This window comes from Macaca fascicularis, chromosome 1 (assembly GCF_037993035.2).
Source record: "Macaca fascicularis isolate 582-1 chromosome 1, T2T-MFA8v1.1".
Taxonomy (NCBI): Eukaryota; Metazoa; Chordata; class Mammalia; order Primates; family Cercopithecidae; genus Macaca; species Macaca fascicularis.
In genome coordinates this window covers 38,299,529-38,316,301 of record NC_088375.1, presented here as the reverse complement: position 1 = coordinate 38,316,301, position 16,773 = coordinate 38,299,529, and the positions used below count along the sequence as shown (strand labels likewise).

The window sequence follows — 16,773 nt, the reverse complement described above, 5'->3', positions numbered from 1 at the left end:
CAATACAACGAAACCTCTTTCATTTGGCATGATCTCCCTGAAGTAAGCTTTTGTAAATTTACTGGGGATTAAACCATAATAACTCTTGCTAGACAAGATCATCATAAAAAATTCCAGGGAATCAAAAAACAAATTAGTGTCATTTCTTTTTAAGAATAAGTATACCATCTCTCTGATCTGTGAGTCCCAAGAATAAAAGATATATAAGGTCCCATCACAAACTCCCCAGGGCTTCATGAATTTTTAACTTAAAATCAGCTAACATTCCTCAAGCATTTATTTTGGGGTAAGCAATGTGCTCAATGTTTTTCAGGCAAAATTTCATTAGTTCTCACTGCAACACTATATATTGGTTTTCCTCAGCAAATACATGAAGAAACTAAGGCTTACTCAAAATAGGTTCCTTGCCCAGGATCACAAGGATTTAATAACCCTACAATCTGGCACCAAAGCCTGCACACTTAACAATGGCACTAGGTTGTGTACATAAGCCAAAATGTACCTGTTTAAAAAAAAAAATCAAACAGAAATTTGTTCTAAAACTTACAAAATTACAGTCCTCTCTGTATTAAGTTGCCAAATCACTTTTATTTAAAGGAACATTAAAAACATTTTAACAAGTAATATATGTGTATAGGAAAATAACCTCAAATATTATAAAGATTATGAGAAGCCTCGTCTCACTCCAGATCTTCTGAAGAAAAACATGTTAACAATTTGTCTATTATCTTTCAAGAACTTCTTGATGCATAGAGAAACACATACTATTTTTTAAAAAACAAATCACCAATTACAACTGGGAGCATGCTATATATGCTATTCCATACCTTTTTTTTTTTCACTTATATCCTGGAGTGGAGATTTTCCAGTATCAGTGCACAAAGATCTCACTCATTTTCTAATGTAAATTTTTTGAATCTAAGTGTTACATACATAGAGAAAAATGGATAAATCCTAAGTATACAGCATGATGAAGAATGAAGTGTATCAGCACCCAGAACACAGCATATTACAAGCATCCTAGAAGCTCCTGCTCACATTCTTTCTAATTGCTATCCATTCCCCAAGGGTAAACTCCTGATTCTTGCCTGTTTTTTGAACTCTATGTAAATGGAATAATGTAATATGTACTCTTTGTGTCTGGCTTGTTTTGTTCAACATTTGTTACAGCCATCATGTTCTTGTATGTAGTTAGTTTGTTATTCTCATCACTTACAGTTATGTGAGCCTATTGCTCCTAGACTACAAACCTGTCCACCATGTTATTGTACTGAATACTGTAGGCAATTGTAACACAATGGTAGTATTTGTCTCTAAACATATCTAAACATAGAAAAGACACAGTAAAAATACAGTATAAAAGATTAAAAAAATGGTACACCTGTATAGGGTACTTAGAATGAATGGAGCTATAGGACTGGAAGTTGCTCTGGGTGAGTCAGTGAGTGAGTGGCGAGTAAATGTGAAGACCTAGGACATTAATTTATACTACTGTGGACTTTATATACACTGCACACTTAGGCTACACTGAATTAAAAAAAATTTTTTTTCTTTCTTCAATAATAAATTAACCTTAGCTCACTGCAACTTTTTAACTTTATAAACTTAAAAAATTTTTAAGCCTTTTAACTTTCTGTAATAATACCTAGCCTAAAACATGGACACACTGTATAACAAAACAGACATATTTTTTCTTTATATCCTTATTTATAAACTTTTTTCTACTTATACATTTTTATTTTTACTTTTTAAACTTTGTTAAAAACTAAGGCATTAACACACATATTAGCCTAGGCCTACACAGGATCAGAATCACCAATATCACTGTCTTCCAACTCCATATTTTGTCCCACTGGAAGGTCTTCAGGGGCAATAACACACAGGGAGCTGTCATCTCCTATTCTACTAATGCCTTCTTCTGGAACACCTCCTGAAGGACCTGCCTGAGGCTGTTTTACAGTTAACTCTTTTATTAATAAGTAGAAGGAGTTCACTCTAAAATAATAAAAAGTATAGTATAGTATATACATAAATCGGTAATATTTATTATGATCAAGTATTATGCACATTAATTTTAAGTGCTAAACTTTTATGTGGCTGGCAGTGCAATAGGTTTGTTTACACCAACATCGCCACAAGCATGTGAGTAATGTGTTATGCTATGACGGCTATGATTCCTACTCCATTATGCAGTAGGAATTTTTCAGCTCCATTATAATCTTATGGGACTACCTTCATATCTGCAGTCTGCTGCTGACCAAGACATTGTTACATCGTGCATGACTGGATACTATTACAAACAATATTACTTAAGTGTTCTCATACATGTCTTTTGGTGGACATATGTAAGCATTTCTATTAGAACTGGGTCATAGGTTAGTACAGGGGTTTCCAATCTCCAGGCCATGGACCAATACTGGTCCGTGCTCTGTCAGGAACCAGGCCACAAAGCAGGAGGTGAGCGGCTGGTGAGAGCTTTACCGCCTGAGCTCCGCCTCCTGTTAGATAATGGGCATCAGAATCCCATAGGAGCACGAACCCTATTGTCAGCTGCACATGGGAGGGATCTCTACTAATGATTGATGATCGGAGGTGGAAGGGTTTCATCTTGAAACCATTCCCCCTGCTACCCGCCAGCCCAGTGAAAAAATTGTCTTCCACAAAACCGATTCCTGTTGCCAAAAACTTCTCCAAAGTGCTGTGTCCATTTTCACTCCCACCACTACCTCGTTCATTTCATTATCTCCATGGTATTCCACCATATAGAGGTAATATAATTTAAGAGCTATCAATTTATGAATATTTGAGTGGTTTCTAGGATTTTTCTACTATAAACAAAACGGCAATGACTATCCTCCTGGCATACATGTCTTTGCAACCATGTACAAGTATGTTTGTAGGATAAATTTCTAGAAACGAAACTGCTTAATCAATGTAATTAGGCTTAAAATTTTTACACACACTGCCAAATTATCCTCCAAAGAGATAGCAACAATGAGTACTCTTACCACTAGTGTACCAGTGCCTATTTCACGCCTTATACTCACTGTAAATGATCAAACCAGTAAGTGAAATATGGTATACTGTTATTGTACCAAATTAAGTTATATATGTTAGTAGGAACCTGCAAAAGAAACAAGTTTGAAAAAAAATCTAAATAGTCAACTTTTCATCTTCATGAAATTAAAATCTGAAATATGTGATTTTCAGAGAAATTATTAAACACTAGGTCACATCCCCTTGAAAAACCACAGCAATTATGCACATTTTTTTTTTAATGTGTTTGAAAAAAAGAATCGTGCTTGTACATGCATACTACAAGTGTGTTTCTCTTTGACTCTCAACACTGTTATCTCTCAAGCACCCACTGGGAGATAAAAAAGGATAGACAGCTGGCTTTAACTATATTTACCCTCCCCGCTATGACACGCACAAAGATCAAACAAAGAAAGGTTCTGAGGTGAGACAACATAATGCATAACACTAAATGCATACACCGCACACATAAAAAACAAATCAGAATGTCTTACAAAAACATAGTCTGTACATACTAAAGAAAAAAACCTCAAATTGTAAAACTTTCAATTAATTCACATAAAAAGAATGGAAAAATTTATTTTTTTCTTATGTCTTTTTTTAATGATAATACCACCATGCTCATCTTGAAAATTAAACAAAAAAAAAATTCCACCTACAAATGACTAAGGCATTTTCTACAGAAAGAACATTCCCCACCATCTATACCTTATATTGACATAGCACTTTGCAACTACAAACATGTTTTACTTACACTTCTTATCTGATCCCTATGAGCTGGCCTCAAGCTACATTTTCACCCTTCTCATCTAATATTCCCCACTCTGGCCCATTTATCACTTCTCTCCTTCATAATTCACTCCCTCATTCTACACTCCATCCCCACTCCAGGCCAACTAAATCTCTTTGCTCATCTTTCTCCTTCTCTTGAAATGGCTTTCATTCCACCATTGTCTAGCATAAACGTCATCTCTCCCATGAAGTCTTCCCTGATGCTCTCATTTAAAAGTAATCACTTGTCTCTTTGAACCGCTTAGAATATTTAACACCTCCTATCTTGCAGTATATTGCTTTAATATATGCCTTAATCTCCCTGGCATAATACATTTCATAAGGAAAGGGATTCTCTTACTTAAGACTTGTGGGCATCAAGCATAACCTTTAGACACATAAAATTTACTTGTTGAATGAATGAATGAACTCTAAAGAACCCTGCAAATTTAAGGTGTTAAACTCATTTAGCAGATGAGGGAACTGTTTCAGGGAAGTTAAATGATGTCCTTAAAACCAAAACAACTAACAGTGGAGCTGAAACTGAAACCCAGGCAGACCTTTTGTTCCTTCCACTACAGCTAGCTTGGTAACATAGATCTGAGTTTTTTAGTTGTATTATTTTTATGTATTCTACATAAGTAGACTGTATACACTTAAGGAAATAGAACCAGATCAAAATATGATCATAAATTAGAGCAACACTACATCATAAACTCAGGGTTGACAATAACTATTAGAGTTGATTTTTAGTAACTGGTAGAAAGAACTCTAACAATACAAATGAAAGCACACTGTTAATAGGTAAAATTCATATGCTCTCTAAAAGCCATTACAAAGTAGGTTATCATTTCTTAATATACAATTGATAGTCTTAAGCAGAATGTTTATGAGGAATAATTAGTTCAGTAAATTATCTCTTGAATATCTGCTATAAACCTGGACAATGTGTTGGGAACTTAAAATGCAACAATACATAGTCCCTGCAATCAAGAACAGTAAGTATGACAGTGACATAAAGCTTCCTTATTTGGGCATTATTATGATTACTAAAAGTCTGAAATGGAATATTATGGATATTCAAATAATAACATCTATTTCTAAATCATACAGGTTGATGCAAAAGTAATTGCAGTTTTTTCCATTAAAAGTAATGGCAACTTTTGCACCAACCTAATATTTCTTTGCAAACTTCACTGAACAAAATTTAGGCCTTTATTAATGATTCAGTTATTATGAGCCCAATTACATAGACCCTTAGGTATACCAAGGTTATCTGCCCTTAAAAGTCCTTGACTATAAGAAGGTTTGAGATTTATGTCTGTTTTTCTGCTGTTTGTGCATGTGTTTTCTGAATATCATTTAATTTCATCTTTCTCTTTCTCTTCCAGCCATTCAAACTTCCCCAATACTTTTCGAGCCCCTACTATGGTCTAAGCAGTGTTCTAGGTGCTAGAGATATAGGAGAGACAAAAAAGCCCAGGCATCAAGAAAATATATATTCCAGTGGGAAAACAGATCACAAGAAATATAAATATATAATGTCAGGTAAGTATATGTACTCAGAAGAAAACTAACGTAGGCTAAAGGGACAGAATAGATTAGTTTAGGGTTGGGTGATCAGGGAACACCCTACTAAGAATATAGCATTTGAATACAGACCTATATGAAGTGATGAAATAAGCTAGATAGACATCTTGGGGAAGAGCTCTTTAGGCAACTGCAAAGTCTCTTAGATTAGAATGAGCTTGATGCATCTAAGAAATACTAGCACAAGTGTGGTTGGAAATAAAAGTGAAGCTGAGTGTGGGGGAAGATGACAGAATATAATATCGGAAAGGCCCACAGAGGTGAGATCCTGTAGGTTCTTGTAGGCAATGGTAAGGAGTTCAAATTTTATTTTAAGAGTAGCCATGAATGAATTTTGAATAGGAGAGTGACATGATCTAACTTCCATTGGGGGAGGAGGGGAAAGACACTAGTGGCTATAAGGAGGCAAGAGTAGATGCAAGGAGACCCGAGTCCAGAAGGATGCTATATACTAAACAAGAAATGGCTGCTGGCCAGGCGCAGCAGATCATGCCTGTAACCCCAGCACTTTGGGAGGCTGAGGTGGGTGGATAACAAGGTCAGGAGCTCAAGACCAGTGGCCAACATAGTGAAACCCCGTCTCTACTAAAAATACAAAAAATTAGGCAGGTGTGGTGGTGTGTGCCTGTAAGCCCAGTTATTCAGGATGCTGAGGCAGAAGAATCACGTGAACCCAGGAGGCGGAGGTTACAGTGAGCCGAGATTGGACCATTGCATCCCAGCCCGGGCGACAGTGCGAGACTTCATGTCAAAAAAAAAAAAAAAAAAGAAATGGCTGCTTAGACAAGAGTGGCACTGGCCAAGGTGGTGAGAAGTAAACACATTTAGAACATATTTTGAAGACAGACCAACAAGATTTGCTGATGGACTAAACATTAAATATGAAGGAAAAGAGAAACTAAAAGATTTTGGACTGGGAAATGGATGAAAGGTGATGCCAGACAGAAGAGCATATTTGGGGGTAAAAATCAAGGGATCTTTTGTCTGTGTAAGTTTGAGATATCTACTAGACAAATCCAACCAGCCAAGTAGACATCTTTCAGAAGAGAAAACATATATTTGGGAGGCATTAGCATATAGATGGTATTTATAGCCATAGGCTTGAATAAGATTGCCTAGATAGGAAACAAATATAGACAGAGGAGATTGAAGGATTCAGCCCAGCACTATACCCCAACATTTTGATGTCACAAAGAAAAGTATAGCTAGCAAAGGAGATTGGGAACAAACTGCCAGTAAAATTTAACAGGAAAACCAGCAGAGTATGGTTTCTCCAGAAAAAACAATCAAACAGAGTGTTTCAAGAAGTGGTGACTGATTATGTCAAATGCTACTGTGGGGTGTGTCAAATTCTTTGGGGAGATTTAGTAAGATTATGCTTCCTTTGCTGTTATATCATTTCTTGATGTTGGGAGTGCAGCTGCTCCTAGGAATCCTTCCTACCTCTTTCTAATTGTTTTTACTTCTATAATAGGAAATTATACAACCAAGCTTCTTAACACTATAAGCAAAGTAATTTTAAATAGATTTTGAAAACGATGTGAGAGGGTCTCCAATAAGCAAAGTGAAAGAGCTTTGTGAATGAATTTGGTAACATTATTTATCCTCATCTATGATCAAGAGAGCCAAGGTTTTTGATAAACTCTAAAAATTATATGGAAGTTATATACAGAAACTAGAAAATGATGAAGAAAAAGAGGTCATAAACAAGCAATGTTTTAGAGAATAACCATCCTCATATGGGGAAAAACTCCAACAAAACAAACAGCTAAAAAAACTCCACACATTTATAAGGACAAAAAACTTAGCCCTGATAGATTTATCTTTCAGTAGCTTTGGTAGTTGCATGCATAATTCCTTACAGAGGGGCAGAATATGACACAGGCATATTGGTAAGAATAAATTAATTCAAAATTTAAACTACTTACCGGCAAGCACAAGGGTAATGTTCAGTACAATGAATATTCCACAAAATAGGCCAACTCTAAAAGTAGTCCATGCTGGTGCAGGCTGTGGACAGAAAAACAGCATTTTGAGTATAGGACAAAACACTGATTGTATTTACTAATATGCTGTAATAAAATAGTAGAGTGAGTCTCAACATTCTACTATGAAAATAATATTTTATGTTCTAAATTTTTATAAATCGGAACCAGAGAATCAACCTTCATCATACTATAATACTATTCAAGTTGCCAATTAATTGAGTTTTTTTTTTTAATAGAAATCTGTGTCATGAAATAAGCAAGATTACAATCTTAGGCTTAAATTATAGTATGTGGATTCTACATTCGAGGAATCAACCAACTGTGGATTGAAAATATTCAGGAACAAAAACCAGTAAAAAATAACAAAACAACAAGAAAAAGTAATACAAATAAAAACGTTGAGTATTAACAACTATTTACACAGCATTTACACTATATTAGGTCTTATAAGTAACCCAGAGATCATTTAAAGTATGTAAGAGGATGTGTACAGGTTATATGCAATACTATGCCATTTTATAAGGGACTTGAGCATCCATGGATTTTGGTATCCATAGGATACCAAATAATAATAAAGCGAACCTATAACTATTATCCATATTTAGGAGCTGAACATTTCCATTAACTTTGAAGTCCCTATTCCTCCCTGATCCCAAAACCTTCCCTCCTCACCAGAGATAACCATTTCTATGTTTTCTTTAGCTTACCATATCTACAGGCATTCTTAAACACCCTAATTTTTTGAAACCAATTTTAAAATGTTTATTCAAAAACAACTGACATAAATAAATTGCACATACTTAAAGTATAGAATTTGTGTCTTTGCTCCCTGGATGCTTTTAAGATTCTTCTCTTTATTTACAAGCAGTTTGACAATAATATGCTTAGGATTTTTAAAAACTGCTTTACTGCCTAAATTGATATACAATAAACTGTATATATTTAAAGTGTATGATTTGATAAGTTTTGATACTGTATAAACATCTACAAAACCATCAGCATAATCAAGACAAAGAACATATCCATGACTCCCAAGAATTTCCCATGTGCCTTTGTAATCCTTTCCTCCCAGCCTACCCTACCACACTCTATCCACAAGCAACCACTGATCTGCTTTCTGTCACTATTTATTAGTTTGCATTTTTCCTGGAGTCTTAGGTTAATGATATCATACAGTAGGCACTTTTTTTTTATGCTTTCTTTCTCTACATATAATTAATCTGAGGTTTATCCACGTTGTTACATTTATCAATAGATTGTTGCTTTTTATTGCTGAGTAGTATTTCATTGTATGGACATACCACAAATTGTTTATCCATTCACCTACTGATAGACATTTAGGTTGTTTAGATGCTATGAACATTTGTGTTGAAGTCTTTATATGAACATATATTTGTATTTGTCTTGGGTAAATACCTAGGAGTGTAACAGTTAGATCATATGGTAGATGTACTTTTAAGAAACTTCCAAACTGTTTTCAAATGTGTTTATTCATTATACATTTTATATTCCACCACAGCGTATTAGAAAAGAGAGTTCCTACTCCTCCATCATTTAGTATGATTAGTCGTTTTCAGTCATCTAACAGAGACTGTATTATCTTACTGTGATTTTAACTGGTATTTCCATAATGCCTAATGATACTGAGCATTTCGTCACATGCTAATTTGCCACCTGTACATCTGTGAAGAACTGTTCAGGTCTTTTGCCCATTTTGATTGTTTTCCTTCTATTGAGTACTGGAGTTCTTTACATATTCTAAATATAAGTCCTTTAACAGATATGTTTTATAAATATTTTCTGCTAGTCTCTTGCTTTGCTTTTCATTCTCTTATGTGTCTTTTGGAGAGCATACGTTTTTAACTTTGATGAGGTGCTTTTGGTATCACTTCTAAGAAATCTTTGCATAACTCAACGTCATTAGGACTTTCTTCCATATTTTCTTCTAGAAATCTGCAGTTTTCAGTTTTCATTTAGATCTATGGTACATTTAGAACTTTATGGTGTGAAGAATGGATGAAAGTTCATTTTTTTTTTTCGTATATGGAATTCAACTGTTTCAGTATCATTAGTTGAAAATGCTATCTTTCTCCACTAATCTGCTTTATATCTGTATCAAATATCTGTTATCTGTAATATGCTACTCTATTTTTGGACACTCTATTCTGGTCCATTGATCTATTTGCCTACCATGACATTACTACCACACTCTCTTGATTACTGTAGCTTTAATAAGCTTTCATAAGATAATGTTAATCCTTCAATTTATGTTCCAAAGTTGCTTTGGCTATTCTAGGTCCTCTGCCTTTCCATATACTTTTTTTTTTTTTTTTTGAGACAGAGTCTTGCTCTGTCACTCAGTGCAATCTCAGCTCACTGCAACCTCCACCTCCTGGGTTCAAGTGATTCTAGTACTTCAGTCTCTCAAGTAGCTGGGATTACAGGCATATGCCACCAAGCCCAGCTAATTTTTGTATTTTAGTCGAGACGGGGTTTCATCATGTTGGCCAGGCTAGTATTGAACTCCTGGCCTCAAGTGATCCACCTGCCTCAGCCTCCCAAAGTTCTGAGATTACAGGCATGAGCCATCGTGCCTGGCTTCCAAATAAAATTTTAAATCTGCTTACCAATTTTACAAAAAAAAAAAAGTCTTCTGAGATTTCTGAGCTGGATTGTATTATTATAGATCACCTGAGGAAGAAACAATGTGTCTTTAAAATACTGGGTTTGTGCAAGATACCCATGAACACAGGATCTCTCTCATTCAAGTCTTTAATTTTGCTCAGCAGTGTTTTGTTGTTTTCAATGTAAAGGCCTTACACATCTTTTGTCAGAATTATTACTAAGCATTGTATATTTTGATTATATTATAAATAACATTGCTTTAACATTTTTTGATTTCCATTCAAAAATGTTTCAAAACTTTTTTTATTGTTCTTGCAAGTATCTAGACAAATGATTTTACATATTGGTCTTATATTTGGTGACCTTGCTAAACTCATTTATTAGTTCTAGTAGCTATTCTATAGATTCACTAGATTTTCTACATAGATCATCAAGTCGCTGGCAAAACCCCACTGGTTTTACTTCTTCCTTTCTACCCTGAATGACTTTCATTTCTTTTCCTTCCCTTACCATACTGGCTATAATCTCCAGCACGATGTTGAATACAGGTGTTAAAAGTGAATACCCTTTTTTGGGCCACGTCTTAGGGAAAAAGCATGCAGTGTTCATCATTGAGTATGATAATAACTGTAGAGGTTTTATTTTTTTTTAATAGATGCCTTTCATTAGGTTATGGAAGCTCTTTCTGTTATTGATTTCTATTCCACTGTTGCCTGAAACTATACTTTGTATGACTTAAATCCTTCTGTACTTATTAAGACTTGTTTTATGACACAGAAGATATCACTTAATAAATGCTTTCTTTTTTTATAACTACTGTGTAGTTATCATTTAATAAGTGCTCTTCTGGAGTAACTGCTGCATTTTGGATGAAGCTATATAGCAATCTAGCACATCTGAACCCACCAGATCATTTTTTTTAAGTCACATCTTAATCATTTGATGATACCAACAAGTTAACATGTCAGTAAGAATAAACAAGAGAAAAGTACAGTATGAGAAGAGAAAGGTGGAAGACATTATAATTCAGAATGAAGTAAAATATAGCATATAATATTTTAAAAACTAAAATAAGAAAAGTAGCAACTACTTATAAACTTTGGCTGATAATTTTTTTAAGGTAATGGGGCCAGCTAAATATCATGTTGATTATTAATAGGTGAAACCAAACAAACTGCTGGAACCAAATGCTAACCTGAGCAGCTCCCAAAGGGGGCACACGTAAACGCTTCATAGCCTTTTGTCTGTCACCATCTTCAAGTTCATTGGTCACTACAGCCTAGAAAGACAAAGTATTACATTTTGGTTACGTTATACTAAACTTGAGTGATGCACAAATAATTCTGCACCATTTATATATATGATATTCTGACAACTTTTTGGTGAATGTATACTGATAAAAGAAAATGAAAAAAAAATCACAAGTAAGGCATATATATTCAAAGCTAGCAACTAGTTACAAAATAACAGAAATAAGGAATTGCTTCCCTAAAAATAAAGCATGTAACTGAAAATATGTGGTAAATAAACGAGATTATTGTACCTCAGTTTCAGAGATAAGCTGGTTGATTTTCTTGCAAGTATAAAATGGGGCCACTTCTACATGAGCCACTCGCCAATCTGCTCCACGAGATGTTTCCAGGATCTTGTCATGCTTTTTAAGGATTTTTCGAAACCCTGTAAAATTCAGATTCTACAGAAAGAAATGAGAAACACAACTATAATTTCTACTACCATCAAAAAAGATGAAAAAGAATAAGCACTAAGCACTGACAGAGCTGGCTGGACAAAGATTGAGTACTCAAGGAAATGGCAAAGCTTTCATAAAAGCATCTACTACTAAAAGGATGACTCTTCTTTTTTATTTCTTTTATTCATTTCAAGGTAGTATGCTATTAGTAACACAAAGAAACCCTGAACTATGAACACTATTATTTCTCTTCCAAGTAAATTAATGAAAGTCCTAAGCTCAAAATGTTTTTATTTCCTGTTTTCTGTGTATATTTATTTTCAAAATAGCTAATTTCTATTATTTTGCTGCTTTGGTCAAAAGAATTATCTTCAGAAAATGTTTTGCATTTGCCATGCACTGAACACATTTATTTAGTTCTTTGTTTTCTGAAGGACTGGTACAGGAGTACACATCTCTCCCTGCCATGCAGTCACGCATGTTCCAGTAAGGAAAATGGAAGATCACCCAGTGCTCTTCACTTTCATGTTCATTCCACCCATTCTCAGTTTGCATATGAGAGTGCTAAGAAGAGTAAGTAGAAACAAAGCAGTGATCATACGTACAGGGTTCAGTTTATAATGGGTAGAAGTCCCTACTTTTCTCCGATTTCTACAATAACAAAATACTATACTTTCAACATCTCAAATTCTGCTGTTCTTTGCCCAGCATGCAAAAAAGCTGAAAACTCAAATTGCAAGGTTAGATCTTTAAACCAGAGGTCTCCCAAATTTGCTGATTACATGTTCCTAAGAGTAAAATATTGTGCACTCACTCCAAAATAGGCTTTCCTTACTTATTTGTTTACATATTTTTCCCTCATGCTTTAATGTATGATCTTAAAATCTGTGTGGGGTGCATACATACATCATGACTTAGAGATAGCTTTTAATCCATCTTCCTTTCTCCTTCATTCTCAAAATAAATGTATTCTTACAGAATAGACGACCCCCAAAGAATAGAAGATAAAGCAGAACTTTCATAATTAACTATTACTTTTGTTTTCCCAAGGAGCATTTTATAATGACCCCAAACAAAAGTTGCTAGGAAAGTTAATACAATGAAATTTAACAAAGATTTTTCCATGTAATACCCAAACATAATTTATGAACTATGATATGGTAACGTTGTTATACCATTATAGGAAAGAGGAAATACATTTTTTGTTTTTTAAATTATAAAGCAATGAACAAATCTCAAAGCAAAGGAATTTATCACTATATAAACATATGTAATTATTTTTCTACTAAATTGTTTTCTTACTAGGTTTGTCTTCAAATGATAAAATATTAAATCACTAAAGAACAAAGTAGAATTATAGAAGAAAATGATAAAAATAAGCACATGCATTAGCAATTTAAGGTTACTGCAGATATGGGACTTTAATTACTTTTTATTTAAAAATTCTAACATTCCAGGTAATACTTTTGTTACATAATCTTTAGTTTTAACATGGTATACCATCCTGTGATGATCCTAACCACTCACTATAAGTAATAATCACAAGAATAAAATGAAAAAAAAAATAGTGCATAAGGTCTCTTTAAAGATCAGGGAGATGCTTTTCTCAATAACTTTAAAAAATATGATTTTATTGCAGCCCATGGATAGGAAGACTGGAAGGATTCTTTCAGCTGCAAGTTGAAAAGTCAGGGTCTTTGTTTTATTAGTGTCAGCTGCAGAAAAATTAACTATCTGATAGCTTTTGTAGAAATTTTGCTATTGGTTAGGAGGACTATAAAAGCCCATACGGGCCAGGAGTATTGGCTCATGCCAGTAATCCCAAAGCTTGGGAGGCCAAGGCAAGCGGATCACTTTAGGTCAGGAGTTCAAGACCAGCCTGGTCAACATGGTGAAACCCCATCTCTACTAAAAATACAAAAATTAGCCAAGGACGGTGGCGTGCATCTGTAATCTCAGCTACTCAGGAGGCTGAGGTAGGAGAACTACTTGAACCCAGGAGGCAGAGGTTGCAGTGAGCCGAGATCATGCCATTGTACTCCAGCCTGAGTGACACAGTGAGACTCTGTTTCAAAAAAGAAAAAAAAAAAAAGCCCTTACATAGCCAACAGTGGCTGTGGCTGGAGAGACATATTATTTCTATTCATGACTATCAGAGCTGCCTCTAAAAACAGGAAGCAAACTGTTAGTCCCTGAGTTGTGGGCTACCCCTAAATATTATACAAAAGTTTTTAGAACATGAATCTTCAAAAATAGAAGTCTTGTTAACACAGTTTTATCGCCTCTGACACATGGCTTTTAGCCAGTAGGAACCCCAAGAATAATAACATGTTAAGGATTTTCCTTTTTGGAACTGACCCACTAGTAATACTTTAGGGTATTTCCATTTATTGAAATTTCTCATTTACTTGAAAGTGCCATTTTCTAGGGTAAGAATCTAAGTACCTGATAGTTCTGCAGCAGGATGAGACTGAGGTAGAACTCGCTGAAGGCCAGTTTAAGGTCTTTAATATTTCTATGTTGGACACGTTCCTCATGGGACAAGTGGAAGACTGGCTTTCTGCGTTGTCGCAGTGTAGTTACACCAGTGCTTTCTTTCTGCGCATCCAGCGATGACTGAAGCTCGTTCTGAAGTGTAGCAAACCTGCGCTGAGCCTCTGCGAGCTTCTCTATAAGAAATAAAACAGAATTGTCAAATCAGTAAGATAAAAAAGTTCCTACTGACTTCTGAATTTTTAATAATAATTCCCATTTGTTCCCCTAGAATTTCTAGGGAAAAAAACTGCTACTTGTAATATTTAGAACTCGATAGGAAAAAATATTTTTGTGTAACACACTCCTTTCATTTTACCCCCTACAAAACCTCATGTACCTTTCTTTTTACAAAATGAATAAATAAAATGTAAAGAGCCACTAAGAGTGAAAATGCAGCCTCTCTGGTATTTGGAAGAAAGCTGGCAGTTCTTGAAAGGTTAAACATATGATTCAGCAATTCCATTCCTAGGCATATACCTAAGAGAGGTGAAAACATATGTTCACAAGAAAACTTGCATACACACACTAACTTGCATTCATAATAGCCAGAAAGTGGAAACAATCCAAATGTCCATCAACTGAGGAACAAATAAACAAAATGTGGTGTGCATGCATGTGTGTGCATATAAACACACAATAGAATCAGCCATTAAAAAAGAATGAAGTGCTAATTCATGCTATGACATGGATGAACCTTGAAGACATTAAGTGAAAGAAATCAGACACAAAATACCCAATACTGTATGATTCCATTAATATGAAATGTCCAGAATCACGAAATCCACACAGATAGAAAGAAGATTAATGCTTGCCATGGGCTGAGCGGAAGGCGAATGGGAAGTGATTGCTAATAGGTACGAGATATGTCTTTAGGATGATGAAAATGTTCCAGAATTGGTAGTGATGGGCGTACAACCTTGTGAATATACGAAAAACCATGGAATTACAAACTTCAAGGAGGCAAATTTTATGGTATAGAAATATCTCAATTTTAAAAAGCCATTAAGAAATGTTTCTGGTTATACAGTTCAGGTCAGAAACAGGATTAGAATTTGGGCTTTAGATTTTTAATCTCCTGTATTTCCCACTATCCTTCATTACTTCTCTAAGACAGGTATTATAAGAGATTAAGACTTGCAAGCTATGTGTTAAAAATATTAGGTATATCTGAATATATGTGTTTGTGTTACACATACATTTAAAAATAGTACTCTATAATTTTTCTTCCTAGGTCACAATTTAGTTCACTGGAACCAGGAAGATTTGGGTTCAAATTCTTGCCTCATTAACTAGCTGTATGATTTTAGTGAGTTTTCTTTTTTTTATAACTCTTCTACAACTTTCATATGAAATGGAAATACCAACTCCCTCATAAAGTGGTTGTAAAGATTAAATGAAGCATAGAAATGCCAAGGGACCGGAAGGGTGCGATGGCTCATGCCTGTAATCCCAGCACTTGGGGAGGCTGAGGCAGGCGGATCACCTGAGGTCAGGATTTCGAGACCAGCCTGGTCAACATAGTGAAATCCCGTCTCTACTAAAAATACAAAATTAGCCAGGTGTGGTGGTGCACTCCTGTAATCCCAGCTACTTGGTAGGCTGAAGCAGGAGAATTGCTTGAATTTGCGAGGCGGAGGTTGCAGTGAGCAGAGGTTACAGTGAGCCAAGATCGCGACCCTGCACTCCAGCCTGGGTGACAGAGCGAGACACCATCTCAAAAGAAAAAAAAAAAGAAATGCCAAGGGACATAGCACTCAATAAATAATGATAAAAATTATATAATAATAACAAAGAATTATTTACAACTTATTCTTTATCATAGTTCTCCCGTTCCTTGCTTTATCTACTGCTATACTGTCTTGCTGTTGTCTTTAACTAACCTTTAGTATTTTTGTCCTGTCTGGCACTGCTTCATGATTCACTCGTTCTCCTAGAGAATTTCCTTCTATAGGATGTTTCCAAGATTCATCTCTATTCTTAATCCTTTACATGACCTTCATTTTCTTAACTTTTATAATCTATTTATATCTTCTTGTATTTCCTATGATCTAAGATTGCATTCAAAACCAAAATCATGTTTCCATTCCTCTTTACAAATAAATTTCATCCATCTATGTGGGTCAACCCATCTGGGACCTGCTTTTAGCTCCTAGGGACCACTCTTACGCCTCTCCAACACCAATCACATCCTCCTGAGGGGGCCCAGAAAATAATCCCTTCATTAAGGCATCCAGAATTACGTTAGTGAGAAGAGCACCTGCATCCTTAAAAAGTTCTATGTTTACTCTCCATTGAAGGCCAGGAATGGCTATGAGAGATGTATCCACTGAGATGGGTTCCTAATTGCAATGCACACTCAATGATCCTTGGAACAGAAGGGCCAGAGGGCAGCACTTAACTATCAAAACAAAGTGGATACATTTACCATAAAAGGCAAGAGGACAGATGTTTTTGCCCGCTGAGATTTTGGCTGTGGTTAATTGGTCATGGTTATCCCCAGGAAAGACAGAAATGGGCAACCTACTAGAATATTGCTTG

At 35.2% G+C, this 16,773-nt stretch overlaps 1 protein-coding gene across 3 annotated transcripts in view; it reads right to left on the bottom strand.

Annotated features, from left to right (window-relative positions):
- XPR1 (xenotropic and polytropic retrovirus receptor 1) overlaps positions 1 to 16,773 on the bottom strand; it is a 257,324-nt gene that overhangs the window by 65,077 nt on the left and 175,474 nt on the right. For all 3 annotated transcript variants that reach the window (XM_045399533.3, XM_045399577.3, XM_074027870.1), the window contains 4 exons: positions 14,146 to 14,369; positions 11,554 to 11,703; positions 11,206 to 11,289; positions 7,326 to 7,407 (listed from right to left, as the gene is read on the bottom strand). In XM_045399533.3, coding sequence (XP_045255468.1) covers positions 7,326 to 7,407; positions 11,206 to 11,289; positions 11,554 to 11,703; positions 14,146 to 14,369 — 540 coding nt within the window. The remainder of the gene's footprint in view (positions 1 to 7,325; positions 7,408 to 11,205; positions 11,290 to 11,553; positions 11,704 to 14,145; positions 14,370 to 16,773) is intronic.